The sequence below is a fragment of the Monodelphis domestica genome, chromosome 3, assembly GCF_027887165.1.
Source record: "Monodelphis domestica isolate mMonDom1 chromosome 3, mMonDom1.pri, whole genome shotgun sequence".
Classification (NCBI taxonomy): Eukaryota; Metazoa; Chordata; class Mammalia; order Didelphimorphia; family Didelphidae; genus Monodelphis; species Monodelphis domestica.
The window spans coordinates 142,181,609-142,206,849 of NC_077229.1; the positions used below are offsets into that span (position 1 = coordinate 142,181,609).

Here is a 25,241-nt window from a genome sequence, read left to right on the forward strand (position 1 = left end):
AAAAATTCAGTAAAATATTAGATAGTGTTACCTTTTAAAACTAAGTTAACATGCTATACCAGTAGGGATCCTTATGTTTAGATTAGTGATCCCATTTCTCTTTCAATTTGACCCACTAGTCTAGACATAAAGTAATGAAGAAAATGTGAATGCAAATTAAAATTAAAAGTAGAATTATGTCCCATACACATTTTTTTCCTTTGTAGAGCCATTTGTCAAACATTTACCATTATATACCTCTCATGATATAAAAGCAGAAAATTTAAATAAAAATGTATTTAGGGAAAAAAAGATAGAAAAGGTTGCCTTTTGCCAGCATTGTTTCAAGGTCCAAATGAGTGTTTCAAGGCCAGTTTAGAGGGACACATTTTAGGGAATTAGAATCATCCCCAAACTAAAACCTTATCTTGAAGTCAGTCAGTCATAACTGTTTATTAAACACCTACTATGTGCGAGGTACTGTGCTAAGTAAGCCCTGGTGATACAAAAAAAAAAAAGAAGAAGAAGACTGAAGACAGCCACTCCTTCCAAGGAGCTCACAATATTGAGGGAAGACAGCACATAAAAAGAAGCTGGAAAGTGTGGGTACCTAGGTAGAGGCATGATGAAGTCCTGCAGCCAGGTGGAAACTGACAAAGTGTCCAGCCTGTGCTCCCTCCTCAAATAGAGGATTTAGGAGGAACTTTCTGGTGTCTACCTCCCAATGTCTCCAAGTCACAGAGAATGAAGGAAGCTCCCAAAGGTCAATGGTTACTAAGGTGAGTTTCAGAGTTTATTTGCTCTTGCAAAAAAGATAAGTTTCTGGAAGCAATAGTGAAAGCCCAGGTGAAACAGCCAGGTGGGAAATGAAGTCTAAAAAGATTGGTGAAAGAATGACTATGATGAGAAACAATGTAATTGAAGTAAGAGTATTGACTCCCAAATAAAAGAACTGGAATTAAAATGCTAAAATCTGATGTTTACTATCTATATATTGGGGAAAGTTATTTAATTTCTGTGGGCCTCAGTTTCCTCATGTGTAAAATTAAGGGGATGGACTAGATAACCTGAAGTTCTTTCAATTTCTGTCTAAATTTATAATTCTGTAATCACTCAGCAGAAAATTATTAAGAGCTTCCTATCTGCTAGGCCCTATTTGCTAGACCCTATATTAGGCCATGGATCTACAAGTACAGATGAGATACCATGTAAAGTACTTGACAAACATTACAAAACAATCTCTCCTTTCAAAGAGCTTATGTTTTAATGGGGAAAACAAGAATATAAAAATACATGCAACAGAAATATAAAGTGAAATAAATACACACACACAAAGTAGTTCAATACATTTATAATTTAGAAATGTAAGCACTAGCATTTGGGAATATGTCACGCTGAAGATGGTGCTTTAGCTGCATCCTAAAGGAAAAGTTCTTTGGCCACTATAAAGGAGAGATGAAGTGTCCATATGTGAGGAAGAAAGAAAAGGCCACTATGACTGATTCACAGATTGCCAGAGGGAGATTTCTTGGAAAGGTAGGTTTGGGTCAGGTTTTTTTAAAAGCAAAACAAAGGAGATTACATTTTATCTTAGAGGCCATAGTAAGTTCTTAGAATTGATTGAGTATAGGGACTCATGCCTTCATTTCTCTGTTTAAGGAAAATTACTTTGACAGCTGTGTGCATAGGATAAACTGGAATGGTTACCATTCTTAAGGCAGGAAGACCATTTAGGATGCTGTTGCGGTAATTTAGAGGAGAGATGATGAGGGCTTGAACTAAAGTGATAGTTGTGTGAGTAAAGAAATTGGGGCATATGCCAGTGATATTATGGAAGTAGAAATTGAAAGACTTCCAATTGTTTGGATATGTGGAGTGAGGGAGAAATAAGGAGTCCAGGATAATACTGAGTTTATAAATATTGGATACTGAAAGAATTGTGATGCAATCAACAGACAGGAAAGTTTGAATGAAAGAAAATATTTTGAAGGAAAGATAATGAATTCAGTTTTGGACATTGTGAATTTAAGATGTCTCAGGTACATCCAATTCAAAATGTAAAGTAGGTAGTAATTGATGATAAAGGACTAAAAAGAAATTGAAGCTGAATATATAGTTCTCAGAGTAGAAAGCCAGGCCTAGAGACCTGAGATGTTGTATTCAAACCTGGCCTCTGATACTTCCTAGCTGTGTGACCCTGGACAAGTCACTTACCCTCATTTGCCTACCCCTTACTGTTCTTCTGCCTTAGAAACAATACTATTATCAATTCTAAGACAAAAAAAGTAAGAATTAAAAAGGGAAAAAAGAAGATAATAGTTTACTGAGAAAGTATAGAGTGAGAAAAGGCCAGTCATAGAACCTTAAGGAATACTCACAATTAAGGGGGCATGATATATATAATTCAGCAAAGAAGGCAGAAGGTGAACCAAGAGAGAGTATGACCCCCAATTCTAAGGAGAATAAGAGTATCCAGAAAGAGAGGGTTGTCAACATATGTCAACATATGAAAGAAGCTCAGTTTGTGTAATCTGGAGATGGCTACTGTCTGTTGAACCTTAGCCTTGAGGGGCTTGCTTTGGAAAAGGTATATGCATTACATTGCAGTTCAAGAATTGAGAGACTTAGCCATGACCTCAATTTGCTAACTAGACATTGGGGGATGGAGTGGGGGAGGGGGGCAAGGGTCTGGATAGCCTTCATAAGCACATGAAAAGCAGAGGAAAATAAATAGGAGATAAAATTCAAGTCATTAACCTCTAGGGCCATGACTATTTCAGAGGCTGAGTTAAATTAGCCTGGTTTGGTTATATCAGTGCATTGTGAAAGGTTTCATGCATGTGCTGTTCACTATTCTGAATAACTTTTTCAAAACTTCATTTTTTATGATCTCAGTTAAGTGCCTTTTGTAAATGTATGCAAATGTGCACGTGAATATGTAAGTTCCTTGGAATGTATTTAATGAATTGTATAATTTAAGATTTGATGGCAAATTTTTTGAAGCCTAATTAAAACAAATGTAGCTCAAAGATATGGTGAAGAAATTGGGATTTTATTTAAGTAGTTTAGTTTTTGTGAAAATGTATCTTATAAATATAAATAATAATTTATTATTTGAGCTGATAAATATAAGTTAATTATTTAACATCAGCCTCTTTATTTTGAAGAATAAGCTTGAAATAATAGTAATTGTCAGTTTTTATTCAGCATTTTATAATTCCTTACATATTCCCAAGTAGTACCCTGCCCAACTAAGTGCCCAATGAATATTTGTTAATATTAATTTATATTGTGACTTATCTGAAATATTTTGAAACCCTGCAAAGGAAGTCAAATGCATATATATACACAAACACACAAGCAAAGTCAGAAAAAGGTCCACCTACCACAGTACTTGATATATTAATATGAACTTAATAATGTTTGTCAAATTCACTTGAAAGGCTTTTGTGTGTTCTGGGTAAAACTTGAAAATTTCACATACTTTACTACCCCTCCACAACCTGGAACACCTGAAAATTTTGCTTTCAGTTTAACTCATATGACTTATCTCATTAAAAGATAATCACCAGTGTGCCATAAAAAGTTGCATTTGTTGGCCCCATAAAAATACATTTTAAAAAAATCCCTCATTTTGATCTTAAAATAGCTGCCATTTTTTTACCTTTTGCTAGTGTCCTTGTTATCTAAAGAAGAGTTCTCAAGCCTGAATTCAAGAGACACTAATTTATTTGTTTTATTGGCTTTATTTTTTTTTTTACTATTTGGGCTTGGGAGGTTGTTGTTTTTTTTTTACATATAAATATATATATATATATATATATACTGTGAAATGTAAAAGTACCAAAGATTTCAATATGTTGCAGTTATGTTGTTTTTAAATAAATCATGTATTTGTGAAATTTATGCAGATGGAAAAATTTTGCTATCACTAAAAGCCATTCCTCTTAATGGAAATCTTGGCTATAGATCTCATTTCTATAGCTTTATGGGTAGACTTGGCTTGGTATTATATACCTCAAAGAGTCTTAATTGCCATTGACGTGTGTATAATGTGTGTGGGGAAAATGTTATAGGAGCCTTAATCACATTTCCTTATGGATTCTGAGGCAGATGTGTGTATTAGGTTTATGTAGGTAATGATACATTTGGATTTTCTTTTTTTTCCCTTTAAAGCAGTGTAAAGAGGCAACACTATCCATTTTCATAGGGAACTTATATCCCTTAACTATTGCTTTCAGATGATCAAATAATTGTACATTCTGTAAAGCCACAATAATAATGGAAATAATAGCGTGGCTCTTACTATAATGGAAAATTTTACACTGAGAGCCTTAGAGTAACAACTTGGATCATTTTTAACAGTATTTTTTTTTAATTTTTATTTTTTATAGAATTCTACAGGAGAGCCCTCCTTAGAAAAAAAACAGACTTATGGAAAGTTATAGTTATATAAGGGACAGTGTAACATTTATGAAATAGAAAAAAATGTCACCCACTCATAATTCAGAACTACATTAAGTTTAATGAACCAAATCAATTAACAGCCATTTATTAAGCACCCAATATGTTCCAAGCATTGTACTAGGTGCTGGAGATGCAAAGATTACTGTGAAAAAGTTCCTAGCCTCAAGGATCTGAGGGCAGCGGGGTTAGGTGGGGGGAAGGAGGAGATGTGGAAAGTATCCCTTTCTAAAAATAATTCTATTAATTGCTTCAAATAAGAGCTTATGCAGAAAGTTTGTGACACTATCAGCACCTGACAAAAATGAGAGCAAAGACAGATGAGAACTCCTGGGTGTTTTATGAGTTTTTTGAGAAGAGATTCGTGGGTATCATCAGAGAACCAGAGGATTCCCTGGCACAAAATAGGTTTAATAAGGCAGTGCTAGAAAGGAACAAGTTTAAAGTTTTGGTTAAATTTGTGCCCAGAAGTAGGAACTTTTTTATTAATGTTTTATTTCAGAACTTTCAGAAACATATTTCACTTGCCATGGAAGTTTAATAAAATACTTAAAGGAGAAAATTCATTTGATCATGACCTCTTTGGACCTTAGTTCCTCATCTATTAAATTAGGAGGTTGAACTAGATGTCCTTTAAGGTAATTTCCTGTCCTAAGTCTATGATCCTGTTATTTTAACAACTAAAAGTTAATTGAATCTTATTCATCAAAATCTAATCTAATGCACTAAATTCTATAAAGTTCTTTGAGGATGGGGGGGGGGGGTAAGTGGATTGCCCAAGGTCATATCAAAGGTAGGATTTGAATTCAAACTTAAATCTGCTTCTTCACAACTTTCACCTCTTGTTTCTAGTTCTCTAATTGGGCCAGAGTAGAACAAATCAAAGTCCTCCTACAGATTGCAAATACATCAAATATTTGAAGAAAACTACCATTTTATAGTTCTTCCAAGGTGCACATCCCCACTTACTTCCACATATTCTTATGTGCTATTATCATTAAGGCTCATAATCATCCTAGTTACTCCACTGGACACTCAGCTCCTTGCTTATTTCTTTCCTAAAAGGCAGTGCCCAGAATTTCATACTGTACATGGAGCTGGCAGTATGGGATACTGGACAGAGTCTCGACTTTGGAGTCAGGAAGGCATAGATTTGAATTCCATTTTGCTAAGGCTTTTGTATCTTCAAATAAGCTGCTATTTATCTACAGTCATCATACTTGTGGAGTTAATTTTTTTTAAACCCAGGTATAAGACTTTACCATTAGTCTCCTAATAACAATATCCCTCCTCAAGGACCTTCACCTCCCCACAACACAGTCATTCATCATCCTAGGGTCACAGATAGTAAGTTACCCTTGCCCTGAAACAGTGACCATAGCCATTAGCATATTACAGAGAATGCACAACTCAAAATAAGAAAGTGTCAAAGCAAACCACCCATATTTGGAAGGGTATTCTTCAGATTTCTCATTAAATCTAACAGTTTCAGGTGGCTGCTTCCACACAAATGCTAACCTAGGACAAGTGGTGACATCTACTATTTAATAGTGAACTTAATGTTTCTGTTATCTCTGCCAGGCTCTTGATATAGGAAGTTGCACTTCAGAATAGCCCTGTCATACAACACTTAGCATCAGCACTGCTAACTGAAGTGGCTCAGGTGAAATTTCAACCAAACATCTATCATGTGCCAGGTTGGACATCCAAAGAGAGGCAAAAACTAGATTTTAAAAAACCCAGATTATGCTTGAGGAGATGACATGTAAAAGGCTATGTATAAACAACAGATTTACAACATAAATTGGTAATAAATGTCAAAGTGAGGGGGCAGCTGGGTAGCTCAGTGGATTGAGAGCCAGGCCTAGAGATGGGAGGTCCTAGGTTCAAATCTGGCCTCAGACACTTCCAAGCTGTGTGACCCTGGGCAAGTCACTTGACCCCCATTGCCTAGCCCTTACCACTCTTCTGCCTTGGAGCCAATACACAGTATTGACTCCAAGACGGAAGATAGGGGTTTTTTAAAAATAAATGAATGAATGAATGAATGAATGAATGAATGAATGAATGAATGTCAAAGTGAAGACACAGAGATCAAGGAACACTGGGAAGGAATTCTTGCAGACGGTGGAATTTTAGCTGAGAATTGAAGGAAGCAGAAAATAGAGATGAGGCAGACCAGTATTCTAGGCATGGGGGGAAAACCAGTGAAAGTACCCAGAGTCAGGAGATGGAGCATCTTTTCTAAGAAACAGCTAGGAGGTCAGTGTCACTAGATATCTGGAGGAGGAATAGGCTATAAGAAGACTGGAAAGATAGGAGGAGAAGTAGATTATTAAGAACATTGAGAGCCAAATAGAATTTCATATTCAACCCTGGAGGCAATGGGGAATCTCTGAAGTTTATTGAAGGGGAGGTGAGGAGCATCATAGTTAGACCTGTGCTTTAGGAAGGTCAGTTTGACATCTGAGTGGGAAGTGGGACTGTAATGAGGAGAGGCTTGAAGCAGAAACAAACTAGAAAGCCATTCCATTAGTTGTGAATCTTAAAATTTCTCAGACTTGTGAATGTTAAAAATTCTCAGACTCAACCTTAGAACATTTGGTTAAGACCATTCCCCATTTTAAACAATTAAGGTACTTGATCAGGAATGTGAGAACTCTAACATTACTCTACCCATACTTAAGCATACTTTAGGGGAAGATAAACTCCTTAATGAACAATGAAAAGTACTTAACCCATACTTAAAGTAAAGCTAAAACCCCTAAGCCGGGTCTATTTTTAGATCTAATACAAAAAGGTGCTAAGTACCTATGAAGGTCAAATTAATCACTAAAAGTTGAAGCAAGTTTAGCAAGAGGTGTGAGGTTTTAGTCTACTCAGGTGTGAATTACTCAAAAGTTTAGTCTCAAGTGTGAATTAAGAATGGTCAGTCCTGTGAAAACGTCTACTGTGATTGATAGATGTGAAAACTATGGGGAGGTGACATAGGAGAAAATTCTCTTTAAAAGGAGGTCAGAAGGCTTCTGAAAGGTAATTCAGCTATGGAGCTGAATTGAAGGCTGGTCTCTGTCTCTGTGGCTGAAAGAGGATTTAGCCTTGGAAGCTGAAGTGGAGCTCAGGAACTGAACTGGAGGGTGTCTCTGAACACTAGTGCTTTCTTGGAAAAAAATCTTGTGGTGAGTGATTAAAGACTGACTTAGTTTTCTCTCTTAAAAAGAAAAGGCCTGGGGCCTTCGATTATTTCCACTTACTCTGTCTCTTTCTCTTTTCCGTAATTCCTTTATTTGTATTAATTAAAATCTCCATAAAACCCAGCTGACTTGGTTATATTTAATATTTAGGAATTTTCCCATGGTGACCACTTTATTTTCAATATAAAATCAAGATACAAAAAAATTATCTTTATAGTTTTGGCAATTCAAAGTCTTGAAACCCTACGCAGTCACAGTTTAAGGCAACCACTCTTTTGTCTGTAACATAGTCCAGGTGTGAGGTGATAAGAGTTGACACCAGTCTGATGGCATCATCAGAATAGAGAAGAGGGCATATGGGAAATATGTTACAAGGATAGAAATAACAGGAAGTGGCAAAAGAATATATGCATGTGAGAAAGTGAAGAATCAAGGATGACACCTGGGTTGTGAGCTTCAGGGACTAGTAAAAATAAGGGCACCCTCATCAATAGGAAATTTAGGAAGAGGATAAAGTTTAGAGGGCAAAGACAATCACTTCAACTTTGAACTTATTAAGTTTAAATTTGAGATGTACCATAAACAGTTTTGGAGATACCCATATCTCCTGGCAGACAGGAGAGATGTTGAGGCTGGACAAGTTGATCCAAGAGCTTCAGAGTTCCATCAGGTTTGGCACACCCTGAATAATGCAGTTTGGTTTTGTTTTTTAAAAAGCTCTACCTTCTGTCTTAGAATTAATACTAAGTATCAATTCCAAGGAAGAAGAGCCGTAAAGGCTAGGCAATGAGGATTAAGTGCACTGCCCAGGGTCACACAATTTAGAAAGTGTCCAAGGTCACATTTGAACCCAGAACCTCACATCTCCAGGCCTGGCATTCTATCCACTATGCTACCTAGCTGTCTCAAATAATACAGTTTGTGAGACATTTAACAATCTGTTTTCCAAAGTAAGATGGGAACAAGAACTTTTATCTTCAATATAAAATTCACTGGGTAGCCTAGAATTTAGATTTGTTTTTCTTATATAAAACAAAACATATGGAAAGCTAATAGTCTATAAGAAAATGTTAGTACATTTTAGTGAAGCTGGCCTGACTGAGACACCATTCTAGTATTCTTCAGGAAAAGGGCTGTGTTTTAAGGAAATGAATATTGTGCCTGACTTCCAGCCCACCTGCCTACCCTGACTGTGCCTCACTCTTATGAATGCTACTAGCCATTTCTTCCCAGTAAATTGTGGTGTCACTAGATTTACTGGAAAACTTTAGAGAAGGTTTATACTAAATAATTCCATACAGGGGAAATTACTTGGAACCTAATCAAGCTGACCTTTTTATTGTTCCTAAGATTAGTTTTCTATCCTTATTTAAGTTCAATTATTTGAATTTTTTTCTTTGAATAATTAGCCTCATTCTAAGTAATTTTAGTCACAAGTGGAAAAAATTAAGTCTTAAGGGAAGAATAAAATTATTTTAGTAAGTTTAGGTTTTTGTTTTACCAGTTTTCATAGATTTACAACCGGAAAGTAAATTACCTTAATATGGCAAACAATTTAAAGTGTATCTAATTTTGCTTTGCTGACAACCATCTGTGACAAAGATTTAAGTTACATTTTATTCATAAACCAAATGGCTCTTTTCCCAACGCTTTGCAATGAAAAATAAAACCACCAGAAAGGTTATGTGTGAAGTATAAAATGGTATGTATAAGGTGAAAACTTTTCTAAAAATGCACCACTTTTCACTCTAACACAATTCTATTCACCCATCTTTAAGAAAACTCTCAAATCCTCTTTCTGAGTGGGATTCAAAACAGTTAGGAGATGTGCTTATTTCTCCTTTCTCTTAAGGGATCAACCTCCCTCTTCCCTCCTTCTGCCTTTCAAACTAATGGTAATGGGGGTGAAGAATTCTGGTATAGAAGGAATCTGGAATTTTCTGGGAAGTAGTATGGCTGTAAATATTGACCAAACCCAAACAGCTTTTTTTTGTTAAGCTTTTACTCACAAAACAGAGATAACATTCTTTTCCAATAAGCAATCTTCTTTACAGCCAGATGTAGCCAATGCCAAATATTCTATGTGAAGTAGAGATTATTGTTTCAGAAAATGAAGTAACGAGTTTCAGTGTGACATTAAAACTGATGGCAGAAAAGGTTGGCATTTTTGCCAGTAGTACAGTCCTTAGTTTCATTCATTCTCCCGTGTTTAGCTGAAGCATACATGCTATAATTCAAAACCAATTATAAAGACAAAGATGTTTACACATTAGCGTAGGTATGCTAGGTCTTAACAAACCTGAAACAACTTTAGATTCATCTAATCTTAGCTGATTACTGACCTTGAATTTCCTCTCTCTGAGACCAAGTGAAAATTGATGTTTTAATGGACTAAAAACCTTGCCAAAAGTTCTGCATAGATCTATCATTGAATAATTTGTAGTTCATGCCTAAAGAAAAGGGTGTGGGGAATTTAATAAAATAGCAGCTTGTCTTTTTATCAGGCAATAAATTTCTGTAATAAAAGTATAAAAGATGTCTAAATATCTGCTTGCTATAGAAACATATGGAATCTCTCTCCAAAAATGGAAGACAACATCTCCCAAAGTTGTCTACAGAATGCCATAATTATTTATAGAGCATGCTAAGCCTATATAAATATTGTCATTGGTTTTAAACATGTACTTTTAAATCCAAATAACAATTTAAATCATTTCCAGGGAAATATTGGGAGAAAAAAGGCAAGGAGAACACATAGGCAACATTTTAAAAGCAAAAATAAAAATAAAGCCAAAAGCAAACCAGAAAACTTAGTATAAGGTCTTTTTTTCTCTTGAAAGATGTTCCAACTTTTAAAATCTCAGCTAGCATTTTTTGAGCATCTATAGGATCATAAAATTAGAAGCAACTTCATAAGTTACCTAGCCTAACCTCCTGTGTGACCCTTCTAAAGCATTCTTGGTAGGTGATCATCAAGACTCAACTCAAATACTTTTAGTAATAATAAATCCGTTGCCTTACAAGGCCACTTATTCCACTTATGAACAACTCTTATTTTTAGAAAATGCTTTATTATATTTAGTCAATATGTAATTCTGTTGGCTCCCAAAATGATCTAAGTTCTACCCTATGTAGAATAACCATTATCTTCAAAGTGGCTACTCTTCAGTTATTTGAAGAGTGAAGTAATTTCCTGCCTTTCTTTTCCCCAAGTGGTTTCTCTTTTTTCCTTGGCCAAGTATCCCTAATTTTCTCAATTGAAGTGCTCTTGAGAGAGCCTACAAACCCTTCACTGTCCTGGTCACTCTGTGCTGGATAAATTCCAAGTTGGGTAGGGTCCTTTTTAAAACGTGGTATCTAAAATAGAACGAAACCCCTGATGTAGGCTAACTGGAGCAGTGGAACTCTTTCCTCATCTGATGTGAATGTGTCATTTCTAAAGAAGTAATGTGGTATAGTGGAAAGCACCAAATCTGAAGTCATAGCCTCTGGCTTCATTCCCACTTCAGATACTAAAATACTTGGAGAAAACCACCCTTAAAGTTTGCAATTTCTTCATCTATAAAAATCTAGGACTTGAAAAAACAATGAAAAAAATGATTTTTAAAATATATTGGGAAGGTAGGTACTTAAGTATGCTTTTGTGCAGGTGACTATTCACATTTCCACTTGAAGTGACAAGACACTCACTGACCTTTCCATTTTTGAATAGTTCTAATTTCAGTAAGCTTTCTCCTAAGTGAGGGAGGCAGTGGAGCATAACAAAATGATGGCTGACTTTGGATTCATAATTTCACTGGGTTAAATGATCTTGAAAGCCTCTTTCAGCTCTAAATCTGTGATCCTATGTTGAACTAAAATCTGCATCTCTTTTGGCCCTAATTCTGGTTTACAGGACCAAACAAAATAAGTCTAACCTTCTTTCTGTAGGACATATCCTTTTCTTCTGTTGGTCTCAAGGAAGAACTTTGCCTTCATTCCGAGCTTCCTTTCATGCTCTACTCATTGGATTGGAAATAATTCAGTGTTATCTTAAACTTTTATTTCTACAGTATTGTCACTTTATTTGTAATTATGAAGATAGATCATAGTATGAAAACCCCAACAATATTTCATCGACTTATGGGGACGGGCTGAGTCAGATAAATTTTTTTCCTAGCCTTGTCCCCACTCTGATCATTTGAACCTGCTGAAAGGGCGTGTAATTGTTTTTTTAAATGCACTGAAGCTTGTCTTACTGCTTCAGTGACATTGCACCACAAGTTAAGAAAAAACTAGTGCTGCTATGTGACCATTTGGATAGCTGTTTTTAATGTTTGCAAAGAGACTTTAAAAATACAAGATAAAAGTCTATTATTTTTCTTGTCCTAACTATTTGTGGTTACTATATTGCAACTTATCTGACTTGTTTCCCATATCACTCCATGTTCCTCTGTGTTAAATAATAAACAAATTTAAATCTAGACAGTGTGTTTACCCTGACACCAGACTGTTGGTCTTTGCAGTTATGCCATACAGTGTCTTACAAATTCAAACATGTCAGTATTAAAAATGGACTAGATAAGCTGCTTCAGGGCAAACACAGTTCATTCACTTTTCAAAATGACCTTCAAAATAGAGAACTCTTTTTTGAGCTTTTCAAATTACATTCTGAAATATATTTTACTTATCTCATAAATTAACTCAGAAAAAAATATATAAAATAAACACTAAAAAATTTTTAAATTTTGGATAGCATATTCTTATTTTCAGCAATAGCATCCTTACAAATTCGTGAGTTTTTATTGGGATGTAACTCATATCACTATACATACATACATACATGTGTTCAAAGTATGTATATGTATGTATACACATATATTGTATATATATATATATATCCACATTATTTATACATCTTTACATACATAAACACACACACACACTCACCCCTTCACAAAGTGAACTGGACAGCCAAGATTGACCCCAGTTACCTGACAAGTCATTCCACTGTGCTTTGTTGTCTCTCCTGTAGTACAATAGAAAGAGCTCTTGCTTAAGATTCTGTCTCTGATACTTACTACTTGCCTCTCTTAGTACAAGTCACTTAAATTTCCTGGGTTTCAGTTTTCTCATCTGTAAAATGAACAATTTTTCTCTATGGTCTTTGAGGTCCTTTCCAGTTCTATCTCTATGATCCTAATCCATATTTGCATATATCTTACTTAAATATTAACATGTAACTATGTATATGATAAACTAATGTTTCATACACACATACATGTATATGTGTCAGGTACTTATATGTTTTTTTATGTGTATAAATGAAGTTGAAGCTTGGTATAATGAGTGGAGAAATAGACCTGGGTTCAAGTTCTGCCTCAGGCACATAAAGGTTTCAGAGCATCCCTAAAAATGTGTATTTACTTAATCATATTGATAAAATTCATTAAGAAAATCTTTTTCATTGTCTTATCACTCATTTTTTTTTCATTCCTTTTTCTGGTTGCAAGGAGGATTTGAGTAGATGAAATTGAATTGATACATTGACTGCCCCTCCCCCCCCATTTTTTCCAGATAATTGAGGTAAAGTCTATTTGACTTAGTTTCCAAGACTAGTCACCTAAGTTACCTGCTTCATTTTTGTTTCATTACAACAAAAAGTATTTAGAGGGTTTTGTTTGTAAATGCTATTCATTATAAGCATACTGTCATCTTAATACTATGATAATAAATTTCCTTCTACAGAAAAAATAAAATTAAAATCATGGGGCGGGAAGAAAAATAAGATATTTTCTTGACTTTTTGTTTTTCAGACCCGAGGATTTTCGGATGTAATTGGAGGGAAATTGTAAGAAATGAGAGAGAAACTTCTGAGATTTTTAAGAGTTCTGATTTTTCCCTGATACTTTTCTTCCAAATGGAAAACTCAAGAGAACCTGGCAACTGTATGGAGAAGATGTTCCAGTAAACATGGGTGCAGAAAATTTGTAGGGAAAAGAACTAGAAGAGAATCAAGAGGCAACTGCAAGGAAACAATTTATGGTATAAACTGTTCAGTGCTATCTATAATGCTCAGAATAAAATCATCTGACCAGCTGCTAAGATTGTCCTTTAATGAAAAAAGGAGCATGAGTTCTCTGTTTTCACTATGCGTCTCCCATAACTCTTCACAAGAAAGGTGTAACCAATGCCAGTGGTTATCCTCAACCCAGATAGAGTTTATAGCACTAAACTGTGATTCCCTCATCTCTCCATTGCTTTTCTTGCCAAAAGGAAATATTACCAAACTGAAGTGCTTGGCTTTCATACTGATCTACTTCTTATTCTTAACTTACAGTTCTTTTCTGAGTTGAAGTTAAAAATAGACACCTATATCATTATAAACACATCTATGTGCTCAGACATCACATTCCCACCAATTGTGGGACAGCTTAATATTTGCTCTTTCAGATGAAATGTTTACGATTCTGTATAGTTTCACATGATGGACTTCTTTCAGGATTCTGGAAAACGAATTCGACCCCTGAAGTGAAGGATTCATTATTAATGATACCTCACTTTATTTATATGGCAATTTGGCATAAGGTATAAAGGATCCACTAGACTTAAAGTCAGGGAGACTTAAATTCAACTTCTGCCTCAGATGCTATGTCCCAGCCTCAATTTCTGTACCCACTTCAGTATTGTTTTGAGGATCAAATGATAATACATATAAAGTGCTTTGTAAACCTTAAAACACCATATAGATAGTAACTATTTTTATTTTATTATAGCACCCAAAGCTACTGTGAAGTGTGTAGACAGGCGGTTTTCACCTGGAATAGGTACTGGTTCCAAATCAGTTGGGGTTTAGAATCTTTAAATTTTAGGCCTATAAGAGGAGACAGTAAGAAAATATCTAGTCATTCTCCTTATTTTAGAGAAAAGAAAGAGGCCTAAAAGAGTTAATTGAGTTGCCCACAATAAGAAGAACCAAGACTAAGATCTGAATCTCCTAAGTCCCAAAACTTACCACCACAGAATGTTGGCCCTACAGAACCTGGTATCAAGAGGGCACCATTACACTAAGCAACTAGGATCAATCAGCTAAGTCCTCCAAGAGACAAGGACAATGGAATAAATTCCTGTCATTTGTTCCTCTGAACTACTCATTATCAAGTCTTCTCCAAGGAAGCCAAGGAAAGACATGTCATTGATATGTGGCAAAGGTGTTTTTTTTCTTCAGAGGATGGAGGTGGGTAAAGTCAGGTGGAGAGGAAAAAGGCATTTTTTAGCTGTCTACTATATTGTTGGTTGAGAACCACAGGAGTTATGTAGGAGAAACATTCCCCCAAACTACTTTTCCACATCAACTTTCCCTCTGCCACTTCTTGCCCCCATCATAAATTAATGCTAAGAAGTATAATGCATGAACTTATTACTAGATATCCCCAGGCCATTCAGATTAATTGAATACTATACTGGAAGATTCGTGAATAATGGGAATATCTTTTGTGCTGAATAACTTTTTTTCCAAATGAATTCAAAAATAAAAGCAAAAAGTGTTTTTTTTTTTTAACATTTTTCAAATACATGTGGGATATAATTGATAGATTAACTGGGTGTACACATCCCTGACCTAAGTCCATTCACATCATATAAATGACTTATAAAGAAATAAATTTTTCTAGAAGGGTAGAGAAATCCTCAACCTGATTGAAAGAGGATTAAAGATTCAACTATTATTCAGGCAAAATAATATTGTTACTTTGGAGTAAGTGCTACTGTTTCCTTTCCCTCGTTGACTGTTGATTCCATCTGCCCCAGATCTAAAAGCCCTAGCTAAGGCCAGCATTTACTGTACAAACTGCTCTAGCTTCTGCCTGTAGCCCTGCGACTGAATGGTCATTGGCTTCTTATCTTCAACTGGAAAAGGAGGCACATCTGCATCATGCCAATATCAACATCAAACTTCTAGTCTTTTCTCTCCCAGCCCAGAGTTCTCCCATGGAACAGGTAGCAAGTTCCTGGGGAGGCTGGAAAGCCTATGAGTCTCAGGAAAGATTTTGCTGCCAGTCTCCACAGTCCTGCGTTTGAATTGGCCAGAAGTGCAACATTTTCCTAATTTGAGAAGTACATGATCTTTCCAAGACAGGCATTAAGGGCCCTTTTCAGCTAAAATGGCCAGTTCTCTGAGAAAGTGGTATTCCTCCTGCTCCATCCAAAACTTTTAAAAAGAAACAGTTGAGTAGTTTTGCAGCATCCCAGCTGCTCTGTGCTTCACCTTCTTCGAAGAATGTTCAGTCCAGAAAAGTCTGCAGAGGAAGCAGACATTTGGGTGACTCTTCCTAGTAGCCAACTTTAATCCATCAGATGGGGGTGAGTTAGGCCAATTTTTCCACATCACTCCAACATAAATGAGGCATCTGAAAGAAAACTACGTGTCTGCCACTTTTTTTTTTAACACCAGAAATTCCCTCCCACATTCAAGTGAACCTTTATTTCAAGACTTAACTGCTTCGATGCTCTTGCCTTCTGCTTCCAAAGTTAATAGCGATTAAATGCCTTCAAAAAGAAGTTGCTTGAAGAGAGACCTGTGTCTTCTTCTAAGGCAAAGCTTTTATAGATTGATGTCAAGGAGCTTAAGTCTTTCCTCTGTCCTCAATAGCTCAAAATCAGCTTCTCTAAATTATGATGCCAGATGGCTTCTCCTGTAAACCTAAGAAAACTAAAGGAAAATGGCTTTTTAAAGGAAATTTTGAGCATCTAACTTGCTTTTTTTTTCCCCTCACAAAACCATAGGTGTTAACTAAAATATAAGATGCTAAAAGAAGATTGGGGGCAGCTTGGTGGCTCAGGCCCATGGACAGGATGTCCTGGGTTCAAATCTGGCCTCAGAGATACTTCCTAGCTGCATGACCCCAGGCAAGTCATTTAACTCCCATTTCCTAGTCCTTGGCACCCTTCTATCTTGGAACCAATATACAGTATTGATTCTAAGACAGAAGGGAAGAGTTTAAAAAAAAAAGAAAAGAAAATTATCTTTCATCAACTTGTGCTTGTCCATTCATATTTACAAACTATGTATATATACATCATTGATTCCAGGATGCGCTAATAAATCTCTAGTGAAATATAAATGTATATATCATCCAGAATGCTTTGTCTCAGCTCTAAAATTTAATAGTAGTGGTTAATTAGCCAAGGTCAGCCCCCAAAAAAATCCTGCTTTAGATGACCTGCTCAACTACTTCAATATACCTTTTTGACATCTATTGTAGAGATCCTCTTCCAAGTTACTGTGGTCCCTTGTTTTGGGGACCTTGAGTCATCCTACTGCCTTAGTGAAGAAATGGTTCTTTTGCTGTCCCTCCCAATGATCCTATAGCTGCTAAATACCATAATTCTTAGGCTAAAGATTTACCAAAGATAAAAAAAATTTATAGTTTCTTAATCAAAGAAGTAAGCACAAAAATATAATGTTAATACTATAGTCATTCACCCTGGAAATTGGTGTCTTTTATAGTACTATTATTTTTTTATTATTATTAAATAGGGTGACTAATTCTAATAAACAAGAGTAACTGGCCAAGGAACTATATCCCATCAAAACAAGAACCTGGGAGAATGGGTTAAGACCTTTTGCTGGCTATTATCAACAAAATCCAGAAGGAAAAGATAAAAAAGTTCCATTTAAAATAACTAAAAACAGTATCAAATACTTGGGAGTCTGCTTGCCAAGACATACACAGAGGAACTATAATATGAACACAATTACAAAACACCCTTTACACAAATAAAAACAGTTGGAAGCGTGAACCAATTCAGCCATTCTGGAAAGCAATTTGGAACTATGCTCAAAAAACTATTAAACTATGCATACACCTTAGACCCAGTGATATTGCTACTACTTCTGTACTCCAAAAAGATGAAAGAAAAGAAAAAAAGGTTCAAATGTACAAAAATATTGATTTCAGCTCTTCTTGGGTTGGTAAAGAAAATTCCAAGGTGGCCCAGTGGATACCAAGCAAGGCCTGGAGTCCAAAAGATTCATCTTCCCAATTCTAAATCTGGCCTCAGACACTGGCTTTGTGACCCTGAGCAAGTTACTTAACCCTGTTTGCCTCAGTTTTCTCATCTGTAAAATGAACTGGAGAAGAAAATACAAAACTACTCCAGAGTCTTGGCCAAGAAAACCCCAAATTGAGTTATAAAGAGTCAGCCATGACTGAAAAAAGAATTGAAATTGAGTGTGTGCCTATCAATTGAGTAATGACTGAACACATTATCAAATATGACTGTGATGCAATACTATTATGCTGTAAGAAAGATAGCATGGAAGGTGAGAGTAGGTGGCTCTCTGTTAAGTGAATAAACATTTATTTAAGTAGCTTCTATATAGCAGGCACTGGTATATTGAGGGACACAAATACAAAAAAGAGCAAGTTTCCACCCTTATATTCTAAAGGCGAAAGACCACTACCAGAATGGTGGCCAGGGAAAGAAATGTTGGTCTTGGGAGTTACAGGTATGGTGAGTCGAGGTATAAAGCAGCTGTCTTACTGGAATGGACTTTCCAAAAACAACCCTGTTGATTTTATTAATATGCAGAGCAGCAAGAGGTGGAATGAAGTGAAGGGAGGAGTGGGGAGGGCAAGGGGAAGAGCTATGAGCATGTGGCAGGTGGGTGGCATTAGGACCACAACTAGTTGGTTCACAATTAGACAGGATGTCAAAATAAAGCATGGTCTGGAAGCCTAACCCAGCTAGAAATGGTGGGCTATATATAAGCTAGTTTGGACACATCTGGTGACCACTTAAACTGACCTGGCCCAGGGCAGAAATTCTTGAGATAAATGGATTGCTTTACCCAAACACTAGAGCAGGGGGCCCCAAACTTTTTACACAGGGGGCCAGTTCACTGTCCCTCAGACTGTTGGAAGGCCAGACTATAAAAAACTATGCACAAATCTGTGAACCGATGTCCGGGATAGCAGAGGCTGTAGCGCTGGCTGTGCTGGGCCTGTCACACCTTGCACAGGCCCATCTCTGCCACCACTATACCAGGCAGCAGTGTATGCAGTGCAGAATCCCCTCCCCAAGATCACCGCTCACCATGCTGATGTAATCCTTTGTGCAGCACCTCGTTCTCATTCAGTTCCTCTCAGAACAAGGCAAAGGATTATGTCACCGGAAGTACTGTACATGAGTGATGCCACACTTTGTTGTGCCACCACATACAGTGCTCCTCTCACTGTCCACCAGTGAAAGAGGTACCCCTTCCAGAAGTCTTTCTGGTGGGGGCCGGATAAATGGCCTTGGGGGGCCCATGTGGCCCACAGGCTCTAGTTTGGGGACCCCTGCTCTAGAGATATGCCAAGTCCACTGTGGACGATAATGGTCCAGGTGAGGAAAAGGAGACAGAAAGAGCAGACTGCGTTGTTGGGTCTTCCAGTGATTTGGCAAAAGCCAATTTACTTTCTGCATCTCGATGTGTTTAAATACAGACATGTCACAGCAAGGCACCATAGAAAAGAACTACCCAACCACTATCATCAATTGGTTGGGGATTCACTTCTTTGAAGCCAAGGAGTTTCAGGATCATTTTAAACTCACAGACAGTTGATTTATAAGTTGCTTGTCAACAATCTATCAGCAAGATTTCTGGTTGAGATGATAATGTGAAGGAGGGGTCCTCCATAAGCTCTCCAAAAAGAAGAAAGAATCATAAAGAGGAACCAAGAAAATAGCAATAACTTCCTCCATCCAGTCCAAGACAATACAAAGAAGACTTAAGGAGGTCTGAGAGAAAGCTAGCACTAAGCTATTTAGTTGTTTCAGTCACATCTAAATTTCCATAAACCCATTTGGGACTTTCTTAGCAAAAGATATTGGAGTGGTTTACCATTTCCTCCTCCAGATCATTTTACAAATGAGGAAACTGAGGCCAAACAGGTTAAATGATTTGCCCAGAGCCACACAACTAGGAAGTGTCTGAGATCAAATTTGACCTCGAGTCTTCTTGACTCCAGACCCAGCTCTATCCAGTGCACCACCTAGATACCCTAGTCCTGAGTCCTAAAGGCAGTGAGATCTAACCCATGGCCTGGCAACCATGGACTGACAAGAAACAGAATTAGCCTTTTAAAGCTTAATATCTAAGGGAGATAGGGCCAGGACACACATGATCACTTGGTTTCTTCCAAGAGATCTCAAGCCAATGCCCTGGTCAATCATATTGGAGTCATAGCAGGAGATAGCACAATGAGCCAAATCATTCTGGAGCCCTAGCAGGAGAGGGAGCCAGTGTGGCATCTGTCCAGCCATAACGGGAAACAGAACCAGCACAGTTCACCTGGGCAACCAGTACTGGAAAGTTTTCAGGAGACGGGACTCATGCGGTGCCCTCTGGCAGCCCACTCCAGAGGAAGAGCAGGAAACAAAACTCCTTCCCCACTTTTGACACTAAAGATGACCCTCGCTATCTGAAGTTCCTCCTGTCCATGTTTTCATGACACTCTCTCCTGGTTCTTCTACCTAGCAGACCTCCTTAATCTCCTTTGCTAAATCTTCATCCAGTTTATGATTCACTAACCATGGGTGATCTACAAGGCTCTATTCTAGTTCCTCTTCTCTTTTCTCTCTCTATTATTTCACTGGGTGATCTTTTCAGCTCCTGTGGATTTAATTCTGTTTATTCAGATGCTCTGATCTATTTAGCCAGTCCTGATCTCTCTCCTGAACTCCAGTATTGTCTTACTAATCGCCTATTCGACATCTCAAACTAGCTGTCCCCTAGACTCTCTTAAACTAAACATGTCCAGAACTGAACTCATTATCATTCCCTCTTAAAACTTCCCCTCTTTCACTTTCTTGTTACTGCTGAGGACACCATCGTCTTCCTACTCATCTAAGCTCACAGCCTATGTGGTACTTGCCTCTCCTTCACACTCACCCAGGCCCACTTTCTTTTGTTTTTTCCAAACTCTTATTTTCTGTCCTCGTAACAACTCTAAAACAAAAGGGCAAAGGCTAGGCAACTGGGATTAAGGGTTACACAGCTAAGAAGTACAAGTCCAGATTTGAACCCAGGTACCTCCCAACTCCAAGCCTGGAGTTCTATCCACTCTGCCACCCAGCTATCCTTACATGCCCACTTTCTGCAAGAGATATTTCATGATTTGTCTTTCTTCTGACATTTCCTTCCATTTATCCTTTATACATCTTGGAGAGAGACAGAGAGAGAAAAGAGAAAGAAAGAAAGAAAGAAAGAAAGAAAGAAAGAAAGAAAGAAAGAAAGAAAGAAAGAAAGAAAGAAAGAAAGAAAGAAAGAAAGAAAGAAAGAAAGAAAGAAAGAAAGAAAGAAAGAAAGAAAGAAAGAAAGAAAGAAAGAAAGAAAGAAAGAAAGAAAGAAAGAAAGAAAGAAAGAAAGAAAGAAAGAAAGAAGGGAGGGAGGGAGGGAGGGAGGAAGGAAGGAGGGAAGGAAGGAGGGAAGGAGGGAAGGAGGGAAGGAAGGAGGGAAGGGAGGGAGGGAGGGAGGGAAGAAGGGAGGAAGGGAGAAAGGAAGGAAGGAAGGAAGGAAGGAAGGAAGGAAGGAAGGAAGGAAGGAAGGAAGGAAGGAAGGAAGGAAGGAAGGAAGGAAGGAAGGAAGGAAGGAAGGAAGGAAGGAAGGAAGGAAGGAGGGAAGGAAGGAGGGAAGGAAGGAAGGAGGGAAGGAAGGGAGGGAGGGAGGGAAGGAAGGAGGGAGGGAGGGAGGGAAGAAGGGAGGAAAGTAGAAAGGAAGGAAGGAAGGAAGGAAGGAAGGAAGGAAGGAAGGAAGGAAGGAAGGAAGGAAGGAAGGAAGGAAGGAAGGAAGGAAGGAAGGAAGGAAGGAAGGAGGAAGAAAGAGGGAAAGAAAACTAAGAAAGAAGAATGAGGGATGGAGGGCAAAAATTGTAATAAAAATATAAAATAATCCTGGAATTCTCAAGGTTGCAATATTTTCATCTATAAAATGAGAGGATTTAAAGAAATTTAAAGTTCCTTCTAGTGCTAGCATTATGATTGTATGGTTCAATTCCCTTCAATGAGCCTTTATTAAATTCCTACTGTGTTCCAGGGATTATTTGAATGTTGGAAATACAAAGAAAAACAGTTAAGTCCCTGCCCTCAAGAAGTTTAGTCTAGGTAATAGGGAAAGAGTATAAAATATACAGAGAATCTTTAATGAATAATGAATGCATGGATCTTTAATGAATAATGCATGGAAATGATCAAATAAAATATTATAAAATTAAAAAAAAATTAGACTAATTAAAGTAGGTTGTTGTATAATCAAAGAAAAATAAATATATACAGAGAAAAATAAACATAGGGTAATTTGAGGGAGAATCGGGCATTCACAACTGGAGGCCATGACCTCAGGAAAACTTTCACAGAGTTGTTGATGGTGGAATCAAAACTTAAATGCAGAATTTTAGAAGGTTTTATTAAGCACAAGGAATGGAACTAGCTTAAACAATAGACCATCCTTGCCCCGATGGAACTCTGGAATAATGATGCATAGAGTATCTTTTGAGTCAGTTGCCATTATCACTTCCAAAGAAAATTTTTACCACCTTTGCCTCTAAGTTTCCACTTTTGTCAGATGCCCCAGCTTGGAAGGTGAGAGTTCTTACTTAACGGAGACTGTAGAACCTAAAAAGGATGACATAAATTCTGCTATTGCCATTTCTCCTTAGAGGACAGCGCATCATGGCATCCCAGAATTTCCCACCTCTTGTATGTAAGTTCTTCCTTGGAGACAGACATTATTTCATTTTTTTGTTTTTATATTCTCAGGAGTGAGTAGATAGTCCCAATGTTAATGGAAGATAATTGCCAAGTGATTCCCAACAGTGCCAGCCTTGGCCATTGGAGTGGTTCAAAGGAACTTTGTCAGTCTCCAGAAAGAATAAGTATACAGAGCTTCCCAGTCTAGCATATGGTCCATCTGTTTGGGAAGCATAGAAAAAGGCTGGCAAGAGGAGAAACTGTGACTTACATCTGAAAAAGATCATTTCCCAATGTGTATAATGTTTTATTCACACACCCAGATGTTTAGGAACTGGGCCCATTTAAATAATGACAGTAAATAATATTGCTTCTGAAAACAAGTTGGCGAGAGATTGTGTTACCTGAATTTCCAAAACTGCATAGTTTTAGGTTATTTTTCTGGGGGTGTATCAGAGAAGACCTCAGAAGGTACGTAGACTCTGCTAATTGTGCTTGTTATTTCCTGACTGGCTCAGTTATCACTTTTACTAGTGTAGGATTTCCTTTAAACAATGTTGAACGTGTTCCAGATTTCATCATAAAACCTTTTGCCAGTGAGCTTGGGAAGTTAGGTGTTTGCACCCAGAGCATAAATATATTTAGTTTGGGAAGGTGGCTTAACGTCAAAAAAGGCCCTGCTGTCCATATGCACTTTCCATCACGCAGTGAAATATAGAGGACAGATCCAAAGGTTATTCATCAATTGACATGGGGATCATTTCACTCATCATCACCCAATGAAAGGCACTTGCCTCTGTTTAAAAAGAATGTAAAGTCCTTGTTCATTTTCGACGTTACACCCCGACTGTCGCTGTGTGTTGATTCTGTCTTTGGCCACAAGCTCCTGAAAGGCAGAACCTCCATCTAATTCACACCATGTAACCCCTGGCCCAACCCTATGCTCTGACAGCTGGGCTTTTTGATGCTTTTTGTGATGACGATAATGACCTTAGACTATTAGAACATACATGTTATAAAATTAAGCTGTTAGAATTTGGTGAGAAAACTCTCCATCTGAGAGCCAATCTTCTAACCAAAACCATCAGAGGCATGCACATATCTGTATACATCTCTCTCTATAACTTCAAAACTCTTGTTAGCACATTCTTGGGAAACTGTACTATTTAATTAGCAAGTAAAGAAACTTTAATGACAGTAATAATTATAAAAATAAGGACTTCTCAAGTGGTTATAACTAACAAAGGCTTTCTGGCAAAAGGTGTTCCTTCAATCTTATTTTTTTCTAACACAAAAGTGTTCTAAAACCAGAAATTCCACTTTGAATCCAAGTTGTGCTTCATGTAACTTTGTGGTCAATAAAATGTTTTTTTCATTTTCATTTTGCTTTGGAATAACATTATGTGCCTGGGCCAGAGAGATCAAGCCAGACAATTCAAGAAGCATTCAATAAGCAATATATATTTATAAATACACATATAAAAATTTAAACCCTTACTTTCTGTCTTAGAACCGATCTTAAGTATTGGTTCCAAGGTAAAAGAATGGTAAGGGATAATCAATTGGGGTTAAGTGACTTGTCAAGGATCACACAGCTAGGAAGTGTCAAAGGCCAGATCTAAACCCAGGACTTCCTGACTCTAAGTTTGAAAGTCTATCCACTAAGCCAACTAGCTATCAGTAAGCACCTTTTTATTATAAATTTATATTTACTTTCAATATTTATATTTATTATAGCTATATATTTATTATAGTGCTGGTTAGGCATTGGTGATATGAAATTTTTAAAAATTAAATTTTTAAATGAAATTGATATGAAATTTTTAAAACTTGAAAAATTTAATTCTGCTCTCAAAGATATTAATGAAAATTACCATTTCTATAGCACTTTAAGGTTTACAAAATGCCCCTAAATATTGTCTTATTTCATTTTCACAACAACCCTCAGCAGTAAGTATTATCCCCATTTTTGAGTTAAGGAAATTGAGGCAAACAGAAATTTATGTGACTTGCCCAGAGTCATGCAGGTAGTAAGAGACTAAGGCCAGATTTGAACTCACATTTTCCTAACTCCAAGTCTGTGCTCTGTCCACCAACTGCCAACTAGTTGCCTAGTTCATATTTTCTTTGAGAATACATGTAAACAGGTGTGGTTGTTGGTCCTTGGGTTAGATGTTTGGGTTAGGTACGTATGTTTGACTGTGACGGATCAGTCCAATATGAGTTCAGAAGGTTCTACTACAGATTGGATGGAAGTAGGCTATTTAAAACATTTAGGGTGGTGATAGCTCTGGATTTGCATTGCTCACATTTCATTTGTGCCTCTACAGTTCTTCTTTGCTCATGGACTATAGCACCTTTTTTTGATGTGGACATAGCATGCAGAGTGGTCCTATGCCAACATTTCCCATGTCTCATAGTCAATACTAACATTCTTCAGAGATATTATGGGGGTGTCTCTATATGTCTTCTTCTTGGGGGTAGAGCCAAGACAGTGGCTTAGTAGCAGTGAAAACTGAAATCACTCTGAGAATCCTTCCAAACCAATCTTTAAAAAGTGCCTCAAAACAACAGGAGTTGTTGAAAAATAGGCAGAGAGATCTTAACAGGATTTTCATAGGATAAGGGAGAACTGGAAGCAAAAATGCCCACAGAGCAGTGATGACCAACTTTTACCCCTTCCCTACCCACCTACTGCACTAGGTTCCAAGCCTGGGCATTGGCCAACTTCAGGATCCTGAGACCCTTCCTACACCAAAAACAGAGCACCCCAAACTCCAATCCCCAGGCCATGGCACCAACCCATAGTGAAGGCTTGGCCCTTTCAAGCCTGCACTGTGATGAACCCCTTATCCCCAGGGAAAAATAGCTCCAAGTGCTGAGACCTGCAAG

General features: G+C 37.2%; 1 protein-coding gene across 1 annotated transcript in view; it reads left to right on the top strand.

Moving 5' to 3' along the window:
• MRPL13 (mitochondrial ribosomal protein L13) overlaps window positions 1-15,190 on the top strand; it is a 59,172-nt gene extending 43,982 nt beyond the window's left edge. Inside the window, exon 7 of the mRNA XM_007488258.2 lies at window positions 13,433-15,190. Coding sequence (XP_007488320.2) covers window positions 13,433-13,454 — 22 coding nt within the window. The 3' untranslated portion in view covers window positions 13,455-15,190. The remainder of the gene's footprint in view (window positions 1-13,432) is intronic.
• The last annotated feature ends 10,051 nt before the right edge of the window (window positions 15,191-25,241 follow it).